Source organism: Erinaceus europaeus, chromosome 7 (assembly GCF_950295315.1).
Source record: "Erinaceus europaeus chromosome 7, mEriEur2.1, whole genome shotgun sequence".
NCBI lineage: Eukaryota > Metazoa > Chordata > Mammalia > Eulipotyphla > Erinaceidae > Erinaceus > Erinaceus europaeus.
The window spans coordinates 75,578,284-75,602,659 of NC_080168.1; the positions used below are offsets into that span (position 1 = coordinate 75,578,284).

Sequence of the window (24,376 nt, forward strand, 5' to 3'; positions counted from 1 at the left end):
AGGAGTGGGGAACTCCAGAGCTGGCTGATTAGGGGACCAAAAGTGGAGCCCCCCAAACCCCCCGGAAGGCTAGAGGCATTTTATAGGTTCAGGAATTGTTTGCTTTCTGCCCAGAGGTCCCTGGAAGCCAATATTGTCCCAAGTTTTATGAGCCGATTCTGGTTGAGAATGTCCTGGGGTTGGTGGTCTTCTGATTCTGGCTGAGGATGTTTGATGTAGTTGGGGAGTGAGGGGTGGACTCTCATGTTGGTGAGGATTTTACTCTTTCTGTTTTCAGTGAGATAAACTCTTCCCATGAGATTAGGGAGGTGAGGTCTCTGCATATTCCCTGGATTAATACCTAAAGTCAGCGTTATAATCTGGTCCTATATGACCTACCACAGTCCTGTCAATGATATCTTACATATATTTATAATTATTAATTTATTAAATCCTTATATAGGAAAGTCTTATTAGCCCCATTTACAAATTAAAAATGTGGCAAAGAGCAATTAAGCCACAGAGCATATATTACCTTTCAAACAAGGCAGTTCAAATCTAGAGTCCATTCCGAGTCACCACAATGTTTATTTTATGATGAATCTTAACACTGTAAAGATTCTCCATTTTTGCTTTGTGAAGTTAAATTTAAGCATGCTACAAACAAAAACTAAGTATAACTTCTGAATTCTCTATGGTTGAATTATAGGTGTAAGATGAAATAAAAGGAACAATCAAGAAATATTTGTAATCTGATTTTAAAATGTTCACCTATAACAAGTAGTACAAGTCATAGCACTGAAAACACTGGTTTCAAAACTTAACCTTTCTTTAACTCAACAGATTGGGGAAAACTGTCAGATATGAATTTAACTTTGGCCTGGCATAGAGAGATTCATGTTTATACTACAGTCATAACATTGCTAAGTCTTTGTACATTGTATGTTCAGAGGTTTCATGAAATTAGGGTATTCATATAGATTTTACTTAGAGATAAAAGAATAATTGAGAAGGGGTAAATGTGAAAAAAATATGAATTTTAAATTATCTCACTAAAATAAGCATCTTCACTATTGTTAATTTTATATAGCTTTGAAGAAAGTTAAGGACTTACTTAAAAGATTGTATGAAACAGGTTACCTGCAAATGGAACAGAACTTTTCTGTTTTTTTGTATTTCTGATGTCTGTGATTGCTGTTGCTTTGCAACTTGCTCTACAACATTGGTTAATGAAGATGTGTCTTGTTTAGTGATAGCTAGACAAGAGAATAAAGTAAATAATAAAGATTTAAATGCAGACATTCTTAAAAGTTATGTTTTCTTACTCTAAATCATGAAAAAAAAGTCCTGCTTTCTCATAAATAAACTAAATGTAGGGCTATAATCTTCATTTTTCTAATTATATACAAAGCCAAATCAAAGGTAACAATAATAACACACAACTTAAAATTACCTACTGCAATTTGTACTTCTTACTTTTGAAACAATGAAAATATTTTGATTTTGCTAATTTTTATTTGAACTATTTGCACATATGCCATAATTAAGATACCATAACAATTATATGGCAATTTCAACTGATAAATGTTCATTACAGGCCTACATTTTCAGATTGTTATGCCTTTTCTAAACACTGTATATGTTTCTTCCTAGTGAAGTTTAGTAGCTTGCCTCTTTGCTAATTTGCTAGCAATTTTAATACAATTATCCCCTTATATACTTTTTGTTGTTTAATCTTTTAAATATTCTATTTCTTAGTATCATTTCATTACCTTCTTTAAAACCTTCCTGACTCTTTCTTTCTTTGTTATCTGCCATTCTTCTGTCTCTTTACTCTTTTTCAGCTCCTTTTTCACTCCTACAAAACAATCAATGTTAAAAATTTTTTCACTTTTTTTTTTTCCTATCAAGTATCACTAATCCTGAAACTAAATTGCCAAATACCGCAGCTGGCAATAACATTTAATCAGTAGTATAACTAAAGTATATGAACAAGTGAGATGTTTCTGGAGGAAAATAGAACTATACTTGAATTTTGGTTCTCCTGTTTTTCAGTTGCTGTGATGTTGAGCAAGTTTCTTAACTTCTTTGATCATTGATTTATTCTTCTATTAAGTCTCATATGACCATTGTAATAATTAAAGCCATATGCAGATATGGCTTTTATTATTATAATATTTATATTTAATGTATATATATGACATGCTTAGCACAGTATCTGACACAGATAATAATTATTACAGGCTAGTAGTTGATACTGCCATACTATGATAACAATGAATCTGAAACTATAAGCAAGGGACTCTGGAGAAGGAGGGGAAGGGAAAGGACCAAAGAGACTTTGGCATGATGGTGGAAAAGGACCTAAATTGTTGGGGCTAAGTATTTTTTGCATATACCTATCACAGGGATATGAGAAATGGTACCCATGATCAACAACTGTATGGTAGATAATGCACTCACCGCCCCGCCACCCCCCCCCCCCCCGCCCTTCTCCGGTAAAGCAAAAAAAGGAAAAAGAAAAAAGAAAAGAAAAATCAATGAAAACAGTGATGAGATAGACTAGTACTTTCTGCCGTGAATAGGAAATATAACACTGCCTAAGTATGATGCTCAGAATTGCTAGTCCAATAGCATTACCCAAAGAACATTCCAAAATCCTGACACTTTCCTTATATGCTAAATGCATTTCTTTCAGCAAACTGATTATTTTCACATTTATATTAGAATCTAATCACTCCTTACCGCACTCAAATACTATTTTAGCAGAGATATCCCTAATAATCACCAAAATATGAATTGCCTTTAATTTTCTGTTCCCTACTCCATTTTATTTTCCTCAATATCACTTATCTCCACAGACATCTTATCACACCCCGCCCCCCCGACACACACACCAAAACACTGCTCAACTTTAGCTTGTGGTGGTGCTAGGGACTGAACCTGGTCTCCTGAAACTCAGGCATCAATACTGTTGCATAACCATTATGGTGTCTCCACACCACATCAGTTTCTTTTCTATTCCTTTTAATAATGTAAACTCCATGAAATCAGAGAACTCAAAAATGCTTTGGACATAGTAAGTGTTTATAGCTTCTCCCAACTCCAATTCACCTTGTTCTGAGAGAATAATGAGCCCAAAACACTGTTCTAATGATATCAACATAACAACCAATCAATTTTCTCAATTTCATCTGGTCTCTCTCTCTCTTTCTCCTACTCCCTCTCCCTCTCTCTGAGAGTTGCTTCAATATCTCTACTACTAAAATGATAGATAACAGTATAGACTCTAGAGTAAGAATGGGCTAGTGAGGAGTCCGGCGGTAGCGCAGCAGGTTAAGCACATGTGGCCGAAGTACAAGGACCCGCATAAGGATCCGGGTTCGAGCCCCTGGCTCCCCACCTGCAGGGGAGTCGCTCACAGGTGGTAAAGCAGGTCTGCAAGTTTCTATCTTTCTCTCCCCTTTCTCTTTGCATTTCTCTGTCCTATCTAACATGACTACATAGATAACAACAACAATAATAACTACTACTACAATAAAAAACAAGGGCAACAAAAGGGAAAATAAATAAATATTTAAAAAATAAAAAAAGAAGAATTGGCTAGTGTTGAATCCAGGTTGTATCAAATACTTAATTGTTAGGCAAAGTTTTACCAAGGCAGATCTGATTCTTTATCAGTAAAAGAGGGAAAATAGTAGTAGCTACACTAGACTTAAATAATCAACATAAAGTATTTAGCAAATCCATGTCATTCAATACATTTTAATTCTTGTTACTTCCAGTATTTTATAATATTTTCCCTCTACTAAATAAGAAACTTCAAGGAGATAAAACAATCTCTTAGTGTGTATAACCTGGGACTTTGTACTTGTGCCGTTTCACTGCTCTGGGCCACTTTTTTATTCAGAGAAAGAAAGAGAGGGAGGGAGAGAGATGACAATCCAGAGCTTCCTCTTGCAATATAGGAACTATGTGTAGCTGAGGTTTGAACCTGGGCTGCTTGTGGTAATGCATGCACCCTACCTAGTAAGCTAACTCCCTGACCTCTTATACATTTATGTATTCTCTACATCATTTGATGAAAAATATTTCTTAATTGGGGAATAAAACCTTATACAAATAAGGTAACATACTTTTAGTCCGTATTTCTAAAGCAACAAATTAATAGGTTGTATGATATTAATAAATCAACTATTTGTGAAAAGTTATCTGCTTTAAAACTGGGGAAGTAGGAGCTTTTCCCCTGATCTTGACTACAGAATGGATAAGAAATAAAAGTGAAGCAAACTACTGCCATCTACTGATAACTATTAGAGTTGTATTTAAATCAATGCAAATAAGACTACACAGTATTACTTTCATTCAAACCATGTATGTGTGAACATGTTACATGCAAGATACTGTGAATGATAGGAAGATAAATTCACTGCTCTGAAGAAAAACTCAAGCCACTCAAATACCTACATTCTAATCATAAATATTTAATTATTACCTATTAAACAGAACCATTTAGAAAAAATACCTTCAACAAAGAAGTAGCCTTAAAAAAAACTAAGCCTGAGGCTCTGCAATCTCAGTTTCAACCCACCATGCCACCATAAACAAAAGCTGAGAAATGTTCTGGTTTCTATCTCTCTCTGTCTTTCATTAAAATTAAGAAAATAGGGATGGAGCCATGATGGCTGACTGAGAAGTAGCTTCTGGTCTGAGTTCCGACAACAACTGGAAACAGTAGTATTTTTTGCCTTCAGCAGGACAGTGAATTCGGGGTCCTGGCTGTGACTCCAAGGGGGTGAAAATAGCTCAGTTTGGCTTAGAATATAGAGGAAAAAAGAAAGGAAAATTTTTTTTTATTATTCCTGATGCACATCCCTGCCCCCCCCCAACCAGACCCTGGGTGCCAGAGAGCTGCTCCTAGCAGGCTTCCCTACTGAGCTTCGTTCTTTACCAAGATTCCTGGCTCAACAGGGGTTCCATTCCAAATCTACTCCTTTCTGAAACCCTTGGCCCTCTTTTTTTCTTAATGGTCAATTGGATCTACAAAAGGGAAAGACTACTCAGAGGTGTTTTTTTTTTTTTTTTGGTTTTTGTTTGTTTGTTTTACTTTCTTAACAATCAGCTGCCTCTACTCAAGAGGCTTGAGGCAATCTGGAACAGGTTTTTTTACCCTGCTCTATTTTATTATTAATATTATGTAAAGGTGTATCTCTTTCCCTCCCTCCTTTACATGGATTAGAATTAACTATTAGGGTATCTTCCATTGCTAGGGGACTAGGTGTCTTATCCATTGTGAGAGGAACTTATTTTACTACTCCTACATCCTCTAGCTACTCTCCCCTTCTCCCTCCTCCTACATAATTAAAAAAATAAAATAGAAATAAATTGATCAATTAAAAAACTTTCCTTTCACTGATTTTTTATTACAGATTTTTACTTAACTTTTTTTTCTCTATCTTGTTTCCTTTCTTTTTATCTTGTCTTCCTTTCTTCCTTCCTTCTTCTTTGGCTTTCTGAATTCACTGATATTCATTTGTGAATTATTTTGGGGAAGAAATCTGACTCAGAGTGGATTCTCTATGTGTGTATCTCTGCTCTACTTCCCTTTCTCCTCTGCTGCCCCTAGAATATACAGTGGATAGTAGATTTGCGTAACTGTCTATTCTTGCTATACCTTTTTTCTTTTCTATTTCTTCTTCACTTGGACTTGGTTGCTATTTTTTCACGGAATGGAGACATTGTTAGGCTAACTGGTAGTGATTAAACTGCTTCAATCCTTGCTTCAGTTTCTACTGTAATTTCTGAGGTTGGTGATTGCATTTGTCATAAAGGTATTTAGTACAGTGTTGCTTGTACTCAAAACACAACAACTGAGGAACAACAGAACATAAAAATAAGAAACACATAAATCAAAAAAATGGGTAGATCAAGAGCAAATAAAACTGCTACTACAATGAATGAAGACAAGAGTCCAGAAGAAACTACAAATCAGCCAGAAGTAACCATAAATAATAAAAGTATGCAAGCAATAACAAACTTATTAATCACAGAAATGAAAACAACATTGGAGGAAAGGAATGGCAGTATTAGGGAAATGACAGTTGAGACCCCCAAGGAAAATACTGATTATCTTGAGGCAATTAGAGAACTGAAAGCTGAAATAGCTGAACTGAGGAAAGAAGCTGAGGGAAGGGAAAGCAGACTAACAGAAGCAGAAAACAGAATTAGTCAGACAGATGATGAGTTAGAGAAAACTAAGAAAGAGCTGAAAGAGCTTAAAAAGAGATTGAGAGACACTGAAAACAAAAACAGAGACATATAGGATGATCTCAAAAGAAGTAACATTCATATAATTGGCCTGCCAGAGGAAGAAAAAGAAGGGGAAGGAAATATCCTAGAGGAAATTATAGAAGAAATTTCAGCAGACCTGAATAACAGAAAGGACATTAAGATTCAAGAGGCCAGAGAGTTCCAAACAGAATCAACCAGACCTGAAAACACCAAGACACATCATAGTCACAATGAGAAGAAGTAAGGATAAAGAAAGGATCCTAAAGGCTGCAAGAGAGAAACAAAAAGTCACATACAGGGGAAAACCCAAAAGACTATCAGCAGACTTCTCCACTCAAACTCTAAAAGCCAGAAGAGAATGGCAAGATAGCTATCGAGTCCTGAATGAAAAGGGGTTTCAACCAAGGATAATATATCCTGCTAGACTTTCATTCAAACTCGATGGAGGGATCAAAACATTCTTAGACAAACAACAGTTAAAGGAGGCAACCATCACCAAACCGGCCCTGAAAGAAGTTCTAAAAGACCTCTTATAAACAATAACTTAACTATCATAATTGCCATGTATGAGAGCAAATAAAAATTCAATGAACAATGGCACTACAAGACATTAAATCCATAATATCAATAAATGTCAATGGCTTAAACTCACCCATCAAAAGGCACAGAGTGGGTGGATGGATCAGAAAACATAACCCAACCATATGCTGCTTGCAAGAATCCCATCTGTCACAAGATAAACACAGTCTTAAAGTGAAAGGATGGAAAACTATCATACAGGCTAATGGAACACACACACAAAAAAGCTGTAACAGCCATTATCATCTGAGACACAATAGATTTTAAATTAAATAAAGTAATAAAAGATAGGCAAGGACATTACATAATGATTAGAGGATCAATCAGCCAAGAAGACTTAACAATTATTAACATCTATGCACCCATTGAGGAACCATCTAAATACATCAAGCACCTACTGAAAGAACTTCAAAAATACATCAATAGTAAAACAATAATAGTGGGAGACTTTAACACCCCACTCTCACACTTGGACAGATCAACAAAGCAGAGAACCAACAAAGATACAAGAGAATTCAATGAAGAGATGGTCAGACTAGACCTCCTGGACATCTTCAGAGCCCTTTAACCCAAAAAACTGGAATACACATTCTTCTCAAATCCACACAACACATACTCAAGGATAGACCACATGTTAGGCCACAAAGACAGAATAAGTAAATTCAAGAGCATTGAAATCATCCCAAATATCTTCTCAGACCACAGTGGAGTAAAACTAACATTTAACAACAAACAGAAAATTATGAAAAGTCACAGAATATGGAAATTAAACAACATACTCCTTAACAACCACTGGGTCAGAGAGTCACTCACGCAAGAAATTCAAATGTTTCTGGAAACAAATGAAAATGAAGACACAACCTATCAAAATATTTGGGACACAGCTAAAGCAGTATTGAGAGGGAAACTCAAGGCATACAATCACATATTAAGCAACAAGAAAAAGCTCAAATAAACGACCTTACTGCACACCTCAAGGACATAGAGGAAGAGGAACAAAGGAACCCTAAAGCAACCAGAAGGACAGAAATCACTAAAATTAGAGAAGAAATAAACAACATCAAAAATAAGAGAACCATACCGAAGATCAATGAAGCCAAATGTTGGTTCTTTGAAAGATTAAACAAAATTGACAAACCCCTAGCCAGACTCACTAAACAAAAAAGGGAGAAGACTCAAATTCATAGAATTGTAAATGATAGAGGAAATATCACAACTAACACCACAGAAATCCAGAGAATCATACGAAACTTCTATGAAGAACTATATGCAACCAAGCTAGAGAATCTGGAAGAAATGGAACAATTCCTAGAAGCATATGCCCTTTCAAAACTGAACCAAGAAGAACCACGAAACCTAAATGCATCAATCACAGACAAAGAAATTGAAACCATTATTAAGAATCTACCCAACAAGAAAAATCCTAGACCAGATGGCTTCACAAACGATTTCTACAAAACTTTCAGGAAACAGTTAGTACCCATACTTCTTAAGCTTTTCCATAAGATCGAAGAAACAGTAACAATCCCTTCCACCTTCTATGAAGCCAACATCACCCTGATACCAAAGCTGATAGGCACACAACAAAAAAGGAAAACTACAGACCAATATCTTTGATGAACATAGATGCCAAAATATTAAACAAGATCTTGGCCAACCAGATACAGCAACATATAAAAAGGATTGTTCATCACAACCAAGTGGGATTTATCCCAGGAATGCAAGGATGGTTCAACATCCGTAAGTCAATCAATGTCATTCACCACGTCAATAAAAGCAAAGCCAAAAACCACATGATTATCTCAACAGATGCAGAGAAAGCCTTTGACAAAATTCAACACCTATTCATGCTCAAAACTCTACAAAAAGTGGAATAGATGGGAAATTACTCAAGATAGTGGAATTCACATATAGCAAATCTACAGCCAACATCATACTCTATGGGCAGAAGCTGAAAGCATTCCCCCTCAGATCGGGGAAAAGACAGGGCTATCCATTATCACCATTACTTTTCAACATAGTATTGGAAGTTCTTGCAATAGCAATCAGGTAAGAGAAAGAAATCAAAGGAATACAGATTGGAAGGGAAGAAGTCAAGCTCTCACTATTTGCAGATGATATGATAGTATACATAAGAAAAACCTAAAGAATCCAGAAGAAAACTACTGGAAGTTATTAGGCAATATAGCAAGGTGTCAGGCTATAAAATCAATGTACATCAATCAGTGGCATTTGTTTATGCAAACACTAACCCTGAAGAAGAAGACATCCAGAAATCACTTCCATTCACTGTTGCAGCAAAATCAATAAAATACCTAGGAGTAAAGCTGACCAATGAAGTGAAAGACTTGTATACTGAAAACTATGATTCACTATTCAAGGAAACAGAAACTGATACCAAGAAATGGAAAGACATCCCATGCTCATGGATCAGAAGAATAAGTATCATCAAAATGAATATTCTCCCCTGAATGGGTATTTAATGTGATGGGTATCAAATTAAATTATAAAAATTTAATGTGATACCCATCAAAGTTCCACCAAGCTTCTTTAAGAGAATAGAACAAAAACTACAATCACTTATCTGGAACCAGAAAACACCTAGAATTGCCAAAAATATGTTGAGGAAAAGAAACAGAAATGGAGGCATTATACTCCCAGACCTCAAACTTTTTTAAAAAGCCATCATCATCAAAACAGCTTGGTACTGGAACAAAAATAGGCACACAGACCAGTGGAAAAGAATTGAAAGCCCAGAACTAAACCCCCACACCTATGGACATCTAATTTTTGATAAGGGGGCCCAAAGTATTAAATGGAAGAAGGAAGCTCTCTTCAATAAATGGTGCTGGGAAAACAGGGTTGTAACATGCAAAAGAATGAAACTGAACCACCTTATCTCACCAGAAACGAAAATCAACTCCAAATGGATCAAAGACCTGGATGTTAGACCAGAAACAATCAAATACTTAGAGGAAAACATTCGTAAAATACTTTCCTACCTAAACCTCAAGGATATCTTTTATGAAACAAACCCAACTGCAAGGAAGACTAAAGCAGAAACAAACAAATGGGACTATATCAAATTGAACAGCTTCTGCACAACAAAAGAAACCATCATCCAAAAAAAAAGAGACCCTTCACAGAATGGGAAAGATCTTTACATGCCATACATAAGACAAGAGACTAATCACCAAATTAGAAAAAGAGCTCAGCAAACTTAGCACCACAAAAGCAAATGACCCCATCCAAAAATGGACAGAGGATATGAACAGAACATTCACTCCAAAGGAGATCCAAAAGGCTAACAAACATATGGAAAACTGCTAAAGGTCACTGATTGTCAGAGAAATGCAAATTAAGACAACATTGAGATACCACCTCACTCATGTGAGAATGGCATACATCAAAAGCACAGCAGCAACAAATGCTGGAGAGGCTGTGAGGACAGAGGAACCCTTTTGCACTGCTGGTGGGAATATAAATTGGTCCGGTCCAGTCTCTGTGGAGAGAAGTATAGAGAACTCTCACAAGGCTAGACATAGACCTTCCATATGATCCAGTTATTCCTCTCCTGGGGTTATACCCCAAGGACTCCATAACACCCAACCAAAAAGATGTGTGTATTCCGATGTTCATAGCAGCACAATTCATAATAGGTGAAACCTGGAAGCAACCCAGGTGCCCAACAACAGATGAGTGACTGAGAAGGCTGTGGTATATATACATGATGGAATACTATACAGCTATCAAGAACAATGAACCCACCTTCTCTGACCCATCTTGGACAGAGCTAGAAAGAATTATGTTAAGTGAGCAAAGTCAGAAAGATAAATATGAGTATTAGATGATCCTACTCATCAACAGAAGTTGAGAAAGAAGATCAGAAAGGGAATCTAAAGGTAGGATCTGACTAAATTGAAAGTAGGGCACCAAAGTACAAACCCTGTGGTGAGGGGGAGGGTGAACATGTGGCCAACAGAGGGTGAGATGGGACACAATCTTTTGGTGATGGGAATGGTGTTTATGTACACACCTATTAAATTGTAGTCATATAAATCACTATTTAATTAATATGAGAGGGGGAAAAATTGATTGTATGTCTAACAAAGGGACTTTTCAAAGTTAACCCAATTACCAAATAATGTGATGATAACAGCAACTATACATTGTCTTCTCGAACCCTAAGACAGCAGGAACCTCACATTTCCACTATAGAGCCTAAACTCCCCCCAGTCCTGGGACCCTAGGGTAGTGCCCGCTTCCCCATATGCTTCTCCCAATTCTTATCAAATAATATTGCATCCGCTGATTGCAACCTAATCAACGCAATGAGTGCCACCCCTGCATGCTTCACTTCAGACTGTGTCCAGAGACTTCAGGTGTAGAATGACATCCCTTCAGTTTCATCACTGGGGTGAGATCTTTCCTTTCATAGTATTCTCTAATTTTATCCCAGGTGGTTCACTTCCTAACAAAGTCCCAAAACCTAGATATATAACCAGTTTCCAAGAGATAGAGCATATGTTCACTAGTATCCATATACTATGGAAAATATATACCTGAAAGCAGTAGTACACTAGAGTTTGCAGTGAGTACACCCCAACACTTCCTCTCCACTATTCTTACCTTTGCATCCATGATTGCTCAACAATTTGTTTGGCTTTGTATGTTAACTCTCTTTTCAGCCACAGGTTCCAGATGCCATGAGGATGCCGGCCAGGCTTCCCTGGACTGAAGACCCCACCAATGTGTCCTGGAGCTCTGCTTCCCCAGAGACTCACCCTACTAGGGAAACAGAGAGGCAGACTGGAAATATGTATCGACCAGTCAATGCCCATGTTCAGTGGGGAAGCAATTATAGAAGCCAGACCTCCCACCCTCTGCAACCCACAAGGACCCTGGGTCCATGCTCCCAGGGGGATAGAGAATGGGAAAGCTATTGGGGAAGGGATGGGATATGGAGATTGGGTGGCAGGAATTCTGTGGAGTTGTACCCCCACATCCTATGATTTTGATGTCTCCTTTCTTAAATAAATAAATTAATTAAAAATAATAAAATTAAGAAAATAAGATATTTTTAAATAACTTAAATATTTAGCATGTTTGCACTTAAAGATTTTAAAAATGTTTTTGCTTTTTATTGGGTAGTGTTATAGTTGCTTATTATATGTTATGAAATAGTTATAATTTGGGAAAAAAAACTAAGCAATGAAATGCTACAAACCATTCTTCTATATTGAATAGCTAATATATAGCACCTACTTGTATAACCAACACTGTTTTAAGTCATTTATGTGGATTATTATTTTCCCCCAATCAACCCTACAAGCTAGGTACTCATTTTATTTATATTTAATATTAATATTTAATTTTAATATTTAAATTAAAACTAAAAATTATTAAGCAAAAAAAAGTCATATCCACAAGTAGGAAGGATAGTATGTGAAAAAGTTAGGATCCAAATAAACATTTATTAGGCATCTAATAAGTACTAAAATACTGTGATACACATAATCTCATTTGGATTCAAGACACAAGCCCTTCTACTTAGCCCATGAGAGAAAATTTTTATCTATGATTTCACCTCCTAGAAACACACCATTTGTTACCTCTCTCCAAGTTAATGATTAAAATAAAGCAAGATTTCAAAGGGGCTTTAGGAAGCTTCTGGTATTAAAGACTTAAGAAAAGGCAATAGTATATGACATAAATGTGGAACTGGTTTTATGTTTTGTTTTCTAAGTCACAGGAAGGTTTGATTTCTGAAGCTGATTTGTTAAAAGTTGAATCAAAAAATATATTATGGAAAGATATGATGAAAAAGCTACCTTGGGAGTTGGGCGGTGGCGCAGCTGGTTAAACACACGTGGTGCAAAGTGCAAGGACCGGAGTAAGGATCCTGGTTCGAGCCCTGGCTCCCTACCTGCAGGGGAGTCACTTCACAAGCGGTGAATCAGGTCTTCAGGTGTCTATCTTTCTCTGCTCCCCTTTGTCTCCCCCTTTTCTCTCCATTATCTTTGTCCTATCCAACAACAACGACATCAATAACTACAACAATGTTAAACAACAAGGGCAACAAAAGAGAAAATAAATAAATATTTAAAAAAAAGATAAAACTACCTAAACTATATGAATTTAAAATTATGGTCAATATCTGTCATAACTGTGATGGAATTAGATCTGAGTAATTAAATTCTAAAAAATAAAATCAAGAGACATAATAGGTGATGTGTGACATAGTGCACAAAAAAGAACGAATCAGTAGTAAATGCCTCAGGTGAAAAAAGTCTTCTCAACCACATATTTTCAAGAGAATGTATAACATCAGCATATTACAAATGATTAAATATAAAAAATGTAGTACATCTCTATCATATACCAATGTCTAAGCATCTACTGAAATTGGGGATTACTTCTTTCTGGCTAGGCAATGAGATTAAAGGTTCATTCAGGATCCTGAACTGAAAGGAAATTGGGAATTTATACAATAGTTTAACTTCATAGTAAAGACAACGTAAGCAACGTCATACAATACTCACTGCTTCTAGTTTTTCACTAATGGTGGAGTTTCTCTGAATGCACAGAAAATACTATTTTACTGGGAGTCGGGCTGTAGCGCAGCGGGTTAAGCGCAGGTGGCGCAAAGCACAAGGACCGGCATAAGGATCCCGGTTCGAACCCCGGCTCCCCACCTGCAGGGGAGTCGCTTCACAGGCGGTGAAGCAGGTCTGCAGGTGTCTATCTTTCTCTCCTCCTCTCTGTTTTCCCCTCCTCTCTCCATTTCTCTCTGTCCTATCCAACAACGACAACAACAATAATAACTACAACAATAAAAAAAAAGGGCAACAAAAGGGAATAAATAAATAAAATTAAAAAAAATAAAATTAAAAAAAATAATAATAAAAAATAATAAAAAAAAAAGAAAATACTATTTTACTAAGACATGTTGCTTAGGGATATAAACATGTAAGGATGGCATATAACTCAAATGCAACCACTCAAATAGAAGATTTAAGCCTTTGGTGAAATCCATTCATAACCTATATGAATCTCTTTCAGAACACTAAGGGATACCAAAAGTGTCAATGAACACTGTTGCAAAGATCCTCAACAAAATCTTAGCTAATCAAATCCAACAACATATTAAGAGAATAATCAGTTAATAAGAAATAAGTCAGAAACAGAAGGATGAATATGGGATAATCTCATTCACAGACAGAAGTTGAAAAATGAGATGAGAAGAGAAAACACTAAGGAGAACCTGGACTGAAGTTGGTTTATTACACCAAAGTAAAAGATTCTGGTGGGGGGGGAGTTGGGGGGGAGAGTACAGGTCCTGAAAAAGGATGACAGAGGACCTAGTGAGTGGGTTTGTATTGTTATGTGGAAAACTGAGAAATGTTATGCATGTACAAAATATTGTATTTACTGTTGACTATAAAACATTAATCCCCCAATAAAAATAAAAAATAAACAACAAAGTAAAAAATAAATAAAAAAGAAAGCTTCACAAGTGGTGAAGTAGTATTGCAAATATCTCTCTGTCTCTTTCACCCCTCCCCTCTCAGTTTCTCTCTGTCTATCCAGAAATAAATAAAAATATTTAGAAAAACAGAGCTACAATATTTTTGGTATTACAAATTTAACTCAGGAGTCAAATTATTTAGTTACCCATAACAGTTCTATTACCACTATGTTTTTCTTTATATACCTCAGCTGTCTTAACTCTTGAATGATAATAATAATAGTAACTAATCATTAGGACTGTGTTGAGGAAAAAAAACAAAAACCCAAACACCAGAAAAGAATAATCAGGGGCTGGGCGGTAGCACAGCAGGCTAAGCACACATGGCTGGAAACTCAAGGACCCGGTGTAAGGATGCCAGTTCCAGCCACTGGCTCCTCCTGTGTGTGTGTGTATGTGGGGGGGGGGGGCAGGTTGCTTCACAAGTAGTGAAGCAGGTCTGCAGGTGTCTATTTTTCTCTTCCCCTCTCTGTCTTCCCCTCCTCTCTCCATTTCTCTGTCCTATCCAACAAGAATGATGAGAATAACAACAACAACAATAATAACAACAAGGATAAACAATAAGGGCAACAAAAGGGGAGAAAGTAGTCTCAGGAGCAGTGGATTCATAGCACAGGCACTGAGCCCCAGTGATAACCCTGGATGCAAAAGGTTATTTTAAAAAAAAAGAGAGAGAGAAAATAATCCAACAAGACCAAGTGGGATTCACCCCTAAGAAACAGGGATGTTCGAGGGGGAAAATTAATTGTATGTCTCGAAGTTTTTTAAAACACAGACTGAATCTTTTTAATATATAGCCTGTGTATTTGATATGCGGACTCTCTCAAAAGCCTAGACCAAGTGATCAGAAGCAACCAATAGCACAGCTATATACAAGATACTGGGTACTGTACAGCAAACCATAACAAAAGGACTTTTCAAAGTTAACCCAATTAACAAATAATGTGATGATAACATTATCTATCGATTGTCTTTTTGAACCCTAAGACAGCAGGAACCTCACATCTCCACTATAGAGCCTCTACTTCCCCCAGTCCTGGAACCCTTGGATAGGGCCCACTTTCCCATATGCCTCTCCCAATCCATATAAAATAATATTGTATCTGCCGATCACAACCTAATCAACGCAACAATGGCCACCTCAACATGCTTCACTTCAGACTGTGTCCAGAGACTTCACGTGTGGAATGACAACCCTTCAGTTTCATTACTCAGGTGAGACCTTTCCTTTCATAGTATACTCTAATTCCATCTCAGGTGGTTCACTTTCTAACAAAGTCCCAAAACCTGGATATACACCAGTTTCTGTGAGAGAGAGCATATGTTCACACGTATCCATAAACTACTGTAAAATATATACCTGAAAGCAGAAGTACACTAGAGTTTGCAGTGAGTACCTCCCTAACACTTCCTCTCCACTATTCCAACCTTTGGGTCCATGATTGCTCAACAATTTGTTTGGCTTTGTATGTTAACTCTCTTTTCAGTCACCAGGTTCCAGATGTCATCAGGATGCCGGCCAGGCTTCCCTGGACTGAAGACCCCACCAATGTGGCCTGGAGCTCCACTTCCCCAGAGACCCACCCTACTAGGGAAAGAGAGAGGCAGACTGGGAGTATGTATCGACCAGTCAACGCCCATGTTCAGCGGGGAAGCAATTACAGAAGCCAGACCTTCCACCTTTTACAACCCACAATGACCCTGGGTCCCTGCTCCCAGAGGGATAGAGAGTGGGAAAGCTATCAGGGGAGGGGGTGGGATATGGAGATTGGGTGGTGGGAATTGTGTGGAGTTGTACCCCTCCTACCTTATGGTTTTGTTAATTTATCCTTTCTTAAATAAATAAAAAATAAATTAAATAAACAGGATGTTCAACATACACAAGTTAATCAAGGCAATTCACCATTTTCAACAACAACAACAACAAAAAAGATTTTTAAAAAGTCACACTAACAATTGATGCAGAAAAAAACATTCGACAAAGTCCAACACCCATTTATGACAAAGGCTCTCAAGAAATTGGGAGTGGAAGGAGAATTCCTCAACATAATAAAGGCAATATATGACAAACCCATTGCTAGCATCATACTCAACTGAGAAAAATTGAAAGTTTATCTCCTAAAATCAGGAACTAGACAAGGATGCCTGTCACCACTTATATTCAACTGAATGCTCTAAGCCCTTGCCATTGCAATCAGGCAAGAAAGAGCTATCAAAGAAATCCAAATCAGAAATGATAGAGTTAAATTATCATTATTTCCAGATAATATTATACCATGCTTAGAGGACCCCAAGAACTATATATAAAAAATACTTATTGGAAACCATCAATAAATTCAGTAAAGTAGCAGGTTACAAATCAATACCCACAAATCTGTAGCATTTCTCTACACAAAAGATGGGCCAGAGGAAAGGAAGCAATCCCATTTATAATTGAATCCAAAAATATAAAATACCTAAGAGTTAATCTAACAAAGGATGTGAAGGACCTTTTCATGGAAAATTATGAAACACTGTTAAAAGAAATAAAGGATGACACAAAGAAATGGAGGGACATTCCCTGTTCATGAACTGGAAGAATAAATATCATTAAAATGGAAATCCTCCCAAAAGCAATCTATGGATTTAATGTAATCCCTATTAAAATTCCAATGACATATTTCAAGGAAATTGAACAACTTATTCAAAAATTGGCATGAAACCTTAAAAAAGCATGAATAGCAAAAGAACTCCTGAGGAAAAAGAAAAATAGAGACATTATAATATCCAATTTCAGGTTGTACTATAAAGCAGCCATAGTTAAATAACGTAGCAGCAGAACAGAAATAGGATAGAGTCCAGAATTTAACCCACACCTGTATAGGCACCTCATATATGACAAAGGAGCCAAATCTGCCCAGTGGGGGAAAGAAAGTCTCCTTAACAAGTGGTGTTGGCAGAACTGGAAAGCCACAGGTAGAAAAATGAAACTAGACCACCAATCTAAACCATACATCAAAATTAGCTCAAAGTGGATCAAAGATCTGGTTATTAGACCTGAAAGCATAAAATATATAGAAGAACATATTGCTGAAACATCTCATGACATTAACAATAAAGATGTTTTTGGTGACTTCACCCCATGGACAAGGGAAACAAAAACAAGATTGAACAAATGGGAGTATATCAAATTAAAAAGCTTCTATACATCAAAAGAAAACTCCATAAATAAACCCAGCAACTGGGTGAACAAATTTGCACACCATACTTCAGACAAGCAGCACTGCCATTTTATGTTAATCTTATTTTGGACTGTTTTCAGAGATAATAAGCCTGAGATGTCAACCTTGTCCCAACTCCTCAAATCTGGTGAGATCATTCCTAATACATGGGATTACCTAGTTCCACTTTAGATGACACAGCATTTAACAAAGTTACAGAGACTAGATACAGGCTAGGGTTTAGAGTACTGGGTGCAGGTGAACATGTATCCATAAGCAAGGGGCAGTTATATAACTCAAAGTAAAAGTGATGAATAGCCCTCTGTAATAAGACTTACACCTAATAAGACTGGAATCCTAGTAGAAGTGCCTAAAGAATGTGTCATAATTCTCTAATGAATCAGATTTACAACAAATTATCTTGGCAATCTAACAGAAAGGCCCAAAGAAGACAGATCAAAAAAACCTAATTCTGGTTGGGAACAACAAATGGCACTCAACATACTTAAACAACTGGGTGAAAGTCTAAGGTCACCAGATAAAGAGAGGAATACAAGAGTTGGATAAGGGTAAGAGACTTAATAATGGCCTTTTTGGTCAGTATCACACTACTCCATTATTGGGGCCCTAGTCAGGGAATCCTTGAATTCCCACACAAATATGATGGGCCTGGGCCTCTAATGGGCCCCTCTCTCCACCACCAATTGCTACTTCCATCAAGAAAGTCACCATAAGCCCTCTTGTGGGCCTTCCTAGGAAAGGTCTTGTCCTCACCATAAAGTAGCGATGGTAGGGACTGCCTTACTCTCTGAAGGGAGGCTGGGTCAACATACTCTGCCACTCAAGACAGACTGGTCCTGAAATAAATGCAGCCTGCAATGTTTCCATCTGTGTCCATGAACTGAAAGCTCAGACCAGTAGGGACTCAGAGGTTACACAGGCTCTTATGCTAAATATATATATGGGCCCTGGGTCAGGTGGATGGGGTAAACAGTTAATTTTATTCATAGACTTTTTTTTTCAAGAATGGGAGCTACTCTCTGCTTTAATCCAACTTTCTAACTCTTTTCTGTTATAACACCATCCTTTCAAACAGTATTTTTGTCCAACTTAATATCAGCTATCCAACTCAAGCAAAAAACTATGACAGTTGTGGGCCCCTGGGAGCATGCCTAAAGTAGACTTCCTAGCTTCTTTCTATCCTAGGGTGCCTGTTCTCACCTGTTCTACTCCTACTGTTTGTTCCCTGTTCATTAATCATTTTGACCTGCTTTATATTTTGCTGCCACCAAGTTGCAGATGCTACCATGATTTAATCCTGACTTCCTTGGGCAGATAACCTTAACAATGTGTCTTAGAACCTCACCACTCCAAAGTCCTACTCCACTAGAAAGACAGAAACAAGTTGGGGGTATGGATCAACCTGCAAATGCCCATATCCAGTGGAGAAGCAATTACAGAAGCCAGAACTTCCACCTTCTTCACCCCCAAAATAATTTTGATCCATACTCCCAGTGGGGGAGAAGTGACAGGGGGAAGATTACCAGAGGCCTTTACACTTCAACTCCATCAGAAACTGGAGAGAGAGGAGGAAAAATGGAGGGACGTTTGGATGAGTAATAGGTGTCTGTGTGAGTACAAAAGGAAGATAATATGGGACCTTAAAAATGGACAAACATATACAAATATAGACAGATAGTTGTAAAAATAATAGTTAATCCATAACTGCAAACCTGGGAGACTGCTGTAGCTCACAACAGAATGTTGGGGATCCGGAACTCTGGTGGTGAGAATGGTGAGGAGTTGTACAACTGCTATCTGTTAATTCTGCAAATCAACACTAAACCACTAATAAAAAAGAAATTAATTATCAAAAAATTCATGTGGAACTATAAGAAAAATGAATAGCAAAAGCTCTTCTGAAGAGAATGAAGAAAAATGGAAGCACCACAACACCTGACTTCAGTTTATACTATAAAGCAGTAATAGTTAGAACAGTGTGGTACTGGAACAGAAATCAATATATGGATTAGTGAACAGGATAGAGAGCCCAGAACTTAACTCACACATGTATAGGCACTTTATATATGACAAAGGGGCCAAAAATAACCAATGAGGAAAAGAAAGTCTCTTTAATAAATGGTGCTGGGTGAATTGAACAACAACATGCAGAAAAATGAAAATAGGTCATCAATTAACATCAAACACCAAAATTAGCTCAAAATGGATCAAAGATCTGGATATTAGACCTGAAATTATAAAATAAATAGAAAAATACATCAATGAATTATTTCACGACCTTAACATTAAAGATGTGTTAGGAGTCTCCATCCCATGGGCAAGGGAAACAAAACCAAGAATGAACAAATGGGATTGTATCAAATTAAAAAGCCTCAACACATCAAAAGAAAATCCTATAGGGGTAAACAGGAAACCCAGCAAATAGGAAAAGATATTTGCATATTGTACTTCAGACAAGTGTTAGCACATATCTATAAAGAACTCATACAACTCAATAAAAAGAACAACCCAATGAAAAAGTGGACAGAAGATATGAATAAACAGTTTTCTAGAGACCACAGACATATGAAGAAATGCTCCAACTAACTCATCATCAGAGAAAAGCAAATTAAAGCCACACTGAGATTCTACCTCATGCTTGTGAGAATGGGCTTCATCAACAAAACAAATGAAGGTAACTGTTGGCAAAGATGTGGAGAGAGAGGAACTCTACTACATTGTTGGTGGGATTTACATGATGATATAAGAATATTTGGGGGAATGGAGTGGAGTCAAGATGGCAGCTTGGAGACAACACCTGGCATGAGCTCTGCAAGAAGGCTGTTGTAAACCTGGGAATTTCAGGTAAGGGTAACATTTCCAGAACAGTAGTGGAGGAGGTGTGCAGGGCTGAGACAAGGTGGAACTAAGGAAGAGATAATCCACACTTAGGCTGGCTAAAAGAACAAAGGAAACACAGATTTGGCCAGGGGTTTTGTGTTTTGCTATTTCTCTCTGCCCTGTCGCCCTGCCCCCAGATCAACCCCCACATCAGAGGGGTGAGGGAGCCAGCTGACTGGTAGGCCCTCCTGTGGAGCTAATTTCTTTATCAAGATTCCAAGCTCAGCTGGTGAGTCATCCAAAGGAGCTGGGATATTTCCCCTAGCAAAGGCTTTTTTTTTTTTTTTTTGGAAGGGGGCTGGAGCTCTAGCTCAGTGACAAATACCTGACCAATCAGCACCTTTGCTGGGGCTGTGAGAATAGCCTTTTTCCTTTTGTTTGGGATAGATTACCTATCTTTCTTTTTTTTTAATATTTATTTATTTATTCCCTTTTGTTGCCCTTGTTGTTTTATTGTTGTTGTTACTGGTGTCATCTTTGTTGGATAGGACAGAGAGAAATGGAGAGAGGAGGGAAAGACAGAGAGGGGGAGAGAAAGATAGACACCTGCAGACCTGCTTCGCCACTTTCAAAGTGACTCCTCTGCAGGTGGGGAGCCTGGGGCTGGAACCAGGGTCGTTAATCAGGTCCTTGCACTTTGCACCACCTGCACTTAAACCACTGCGCTAACGCCTGACTCCTAGATTACCTGTCTTTCTTCCATTCTTCTTGTAATTGTTTGTTTTTGCTTTGTTTAGGAAGGGGACATGGCTGTGTGCAGCCAATCTGCAGATTATTAGGGTTTAATATTTTATTTTATTATTATTAATAATAATATTATTTGCTCTTATCTGTTTGCCCTTCTCTCCAGGTTGACCAAAATTACCTGTTATTGTTTTTCCATTGATAGATGATTGGGTGTGCTCTCTGTTAGCAAGCAAAATCAAACCACCATCTACTGTAAGGAAGCAAAAAATGTTTATTCACGAATTCGAATCTGGGCCAAGAGGTGACAGACAGCAGTCCACCAGCTCAACCCTGAACAAGGCTCAAACCACACAATTTATAGGATTCTAGAGTACATTTTGGGTGGGGAATATGTAAAACTAGAATTCTATCACACACTCAATAGCATTTTACAGAAAACGCAGGATCTAATCATTTTAGACATTGTAATACCCTAAGCAGCCTATAAGAATTGTCTAATTTTAAGCCTTTATGTAAAATAGGGTCACCACACTTTTTCATTGTCAGCCAAGACCACCTGGCTATCAGCTCTCTCGACCTTGAGCAAGTGGTTGGGTTTCAAGGACTTGGTTAGGCTAGCTATTTTTTTTAAGACAAACAACAGGTGGCTTATATCTTGGTGTGTGGGTTTTGTCTACCCCCCCCCCCTTTTTACAGGAATTTTCAACTGCAGGCAGAAAAGCAACTATACTTATAACTTATGTTTAAAATTTTACTTAAAGCAATTTTAGAGTTATTGTTTTTAACATTTTTATTAGTCTTTCTCAGGAATCAAATCTTTGATTTATCTTTTTTTTCTGTATAAGCTTTTATATATTCTGTCTTAAGGACCATTATCTTTTCAGATTGTCTCTTGATCAGGGAGATCAATGATCTTAATAGACAGGGCCTTCTCTGTTGTCTATTGGGCATAAATCCAGATTTTAGTGATCTGAAGTCTCTACATATTTAACTGCAATATAGTCATTTTTAACTGGAGGTGTTCATGACTTTTGGTCCTTTATAGTCTTTACCAGATTGTAGAGGTCAAAGTTTAAGTCCCAACTGGGTGGAGTCTCGTCTTGAGATGTAATCACGTCTCTGGTGTCTGGATGGCCATGTCAGGTTGAGGGTTGATGTGTCCACTTTTCAATAGATTGAGGTTGCCAACTCTTGATGTCTACCACTGGTGGTTTTTGTTGAGCTAGTGACTGGTCTCTCTCAAAGGCTCGTAGCACAGCATTCTAATTTGCCCTGCAATATAGGCTAGAGATCTGTAAGAACTTGGTAACAGTTGTGGGATGGATCAGAGACAAGAGAATCACAGATCATGATAACAGCAGTCTGCCAGAAGCCATTTCAAAGGGAGACAGTTTGTTTACAAATGGGAAACAGTGCACTGTCAGAAGGGCCAGGGGCAGCAGTGGTACCCATCTCTCACCAGTTTCAAGGGTTAGTTTAGTTAAAGTCTCTTTCAGGGTCTAATTTATCTTTTTCTCTGTCTAGAGCTATGGGGTCTATTAGCACAATGAAAATTTTAATTTGTTCTCATTATTTGGGCCACTAACTGAGGCACAAAAACAGTGAATGTCTGCTTATCAGAACCAATGGTGAGAGGGAACTCTCCACCTGGGCACTCTTTTATCTAAAATTTTTTTGTTCACTATCTATGTCTCTTCAGGCTTTATTGGGTAAACCTCTATCCAACCTGAAAATGTGTCTATAAATATCAGCAAGTACTTATACTCAAAAGTCTTTGATTTTACTTCTGGAAAATCTATTTAGTTTTTAGTCTTAATCTCTCGCCCATCTTACCTTTTTTTTAATTGTATCTAGGGTGTTTTGGAAGCAGGGAGTCTAGTAGAATCAATGTCAAGGCTGGCCCTGTTTGTTGTGTAGCTGCACAAGTGGCTTTATCTGCCCTCTAGTTTTTTTGGTTTTTTGATTTCTGGAACAATGGATCATGGCTGTTTCTTGCAGGGTCCATGTGGCCTCCAGTAGGTTCAGTATCTGGTCTTTGTGCTGGATCTTTTGTTCAGTGGAGGTCAGGAATTTTTCTTCTCTATGTGTTTCATGCACATGTCATGTAGCCAAGGCATACCTCTTGGCAGTCATGTTTTTGCAGGGAGCCTCAGGATCTGTCTCTAACATCAGGGTGGCAGAGTTTAGGATGGTGGCAGTGCTGAATTTCACTCATGGCTGGTCTAGGAACAGAGCTTGGTGGCAGGTTAGGTGGGCATTGGACATGTCCCAGTGATGGCTTGTCTGTTTTCTTTATCAGTTGTGTCACAGGTGCTATTGTCTTTAGGCATTTTTGTCTATTTAGCAGCTACTGGGCCCAATATTTGACAAATAGGCAACAGGTCTGTGCCATGGCCCAAGTTTTTGGGTCAGCACTCTCTGGCTTATGTCTTTAAGTTTATCTACAAGCAGTTTAAATGGCTTGTTGATAAAACAGCCTTTTTTTACTGTCTTTTTTTTTTTTTTTAGTAACATCACTGATCTTTTTTTATTTTTAGCCCCATCTTTTTGATTTTTTTTGGGGGGGCACTGTCTCAACTTTTTTTTCTTTTAAAGTTTAATGTCAAAACATTTATCAACTTTTTAAAAACATTTTGAGCAATCTCTCAGCTCTTTTTTAAATCTTTTTGTGTTTTGTAACTTTTTTTTAATATCTGGGGCGGATTTGAGCAACAAAATGCCAAATTTAGTGTCATTTTATTTATCTTAGAGAGATTTGTGGGCCATTTTACTGCCCCTTGGAGACCCCCTAAGAGAATCTGGCAGTATGATTGAAGGGGTATCACTGTTGTACTTGTACATTTGTAACCAGTAAGACATACACAAAACCAAATTAAGAGCTTACTTACCAAAATTGACAATCTAATGACCAGAATTGGCCTATATATCTCTATATAATTTTAGAAGGCCTTTTTAACAAACAGTTATACCAGTATAGTATATAAAGTAAAACTTTAAACAAACTTTAATTACTTAGAGAGTTAACACATATTAGTGACAATGTTTTTCAAAACATCTCTAGTGTCAGACAAATGCCAAATTTGTTGTGGACCAATATTTACAAAACAGTTCACAGGACATTTTGGGGTCCCTCCAGAATGTACCAGAACTTTTTCAGTTAAATACATAGATAATTTGCATATCAATTTGGAGAAGATGAATTGTCAGATTA

The 24,376-nt window shown here is 37.4% G+C and overlaps 1 protein-coding gene across 5 annotated transcripts in view; it reads right to left on the reverse strand.

Moving 5' to 3' along the window:
* CCDC122 (coiled-coil domain containing 122) overlaps positions 1-24,376 on the reverse strand; it is a 67,452-nt gene that overhangs the window by 29,593 nt on the left and 13,483 nt on the right. For 2 of the 5 annotated variants that reach the window (XM_007526614.3, XM_060194796.1), the window contains exons 2-3: positions 1,752-1,837; positions 1,120-1,235 (exon numbers count right to left, since the gene is read on the reverse strand). The exons of 1 other annotated variant lie outside the window; for it this stretch is intronic. In XM_007526614.3, coding sequence (XP_007526676.1) covers positions 1,120-1,235; positions 1,752-1,797 — 162 coding nt within the window. In that variant the 5' untranslated portion in view covers positions 1,798-1,837. Of the gene's footprint in view, positions 1-1,093; positions 1,236-1,751; positions 1,838-21,343; positions 21,410-24,376 lie in introns of those variants that run through there. 2 more of the 5 variants (XM_060194795.1, XM_060194797.1) reach the window with 2 other exon arrangements.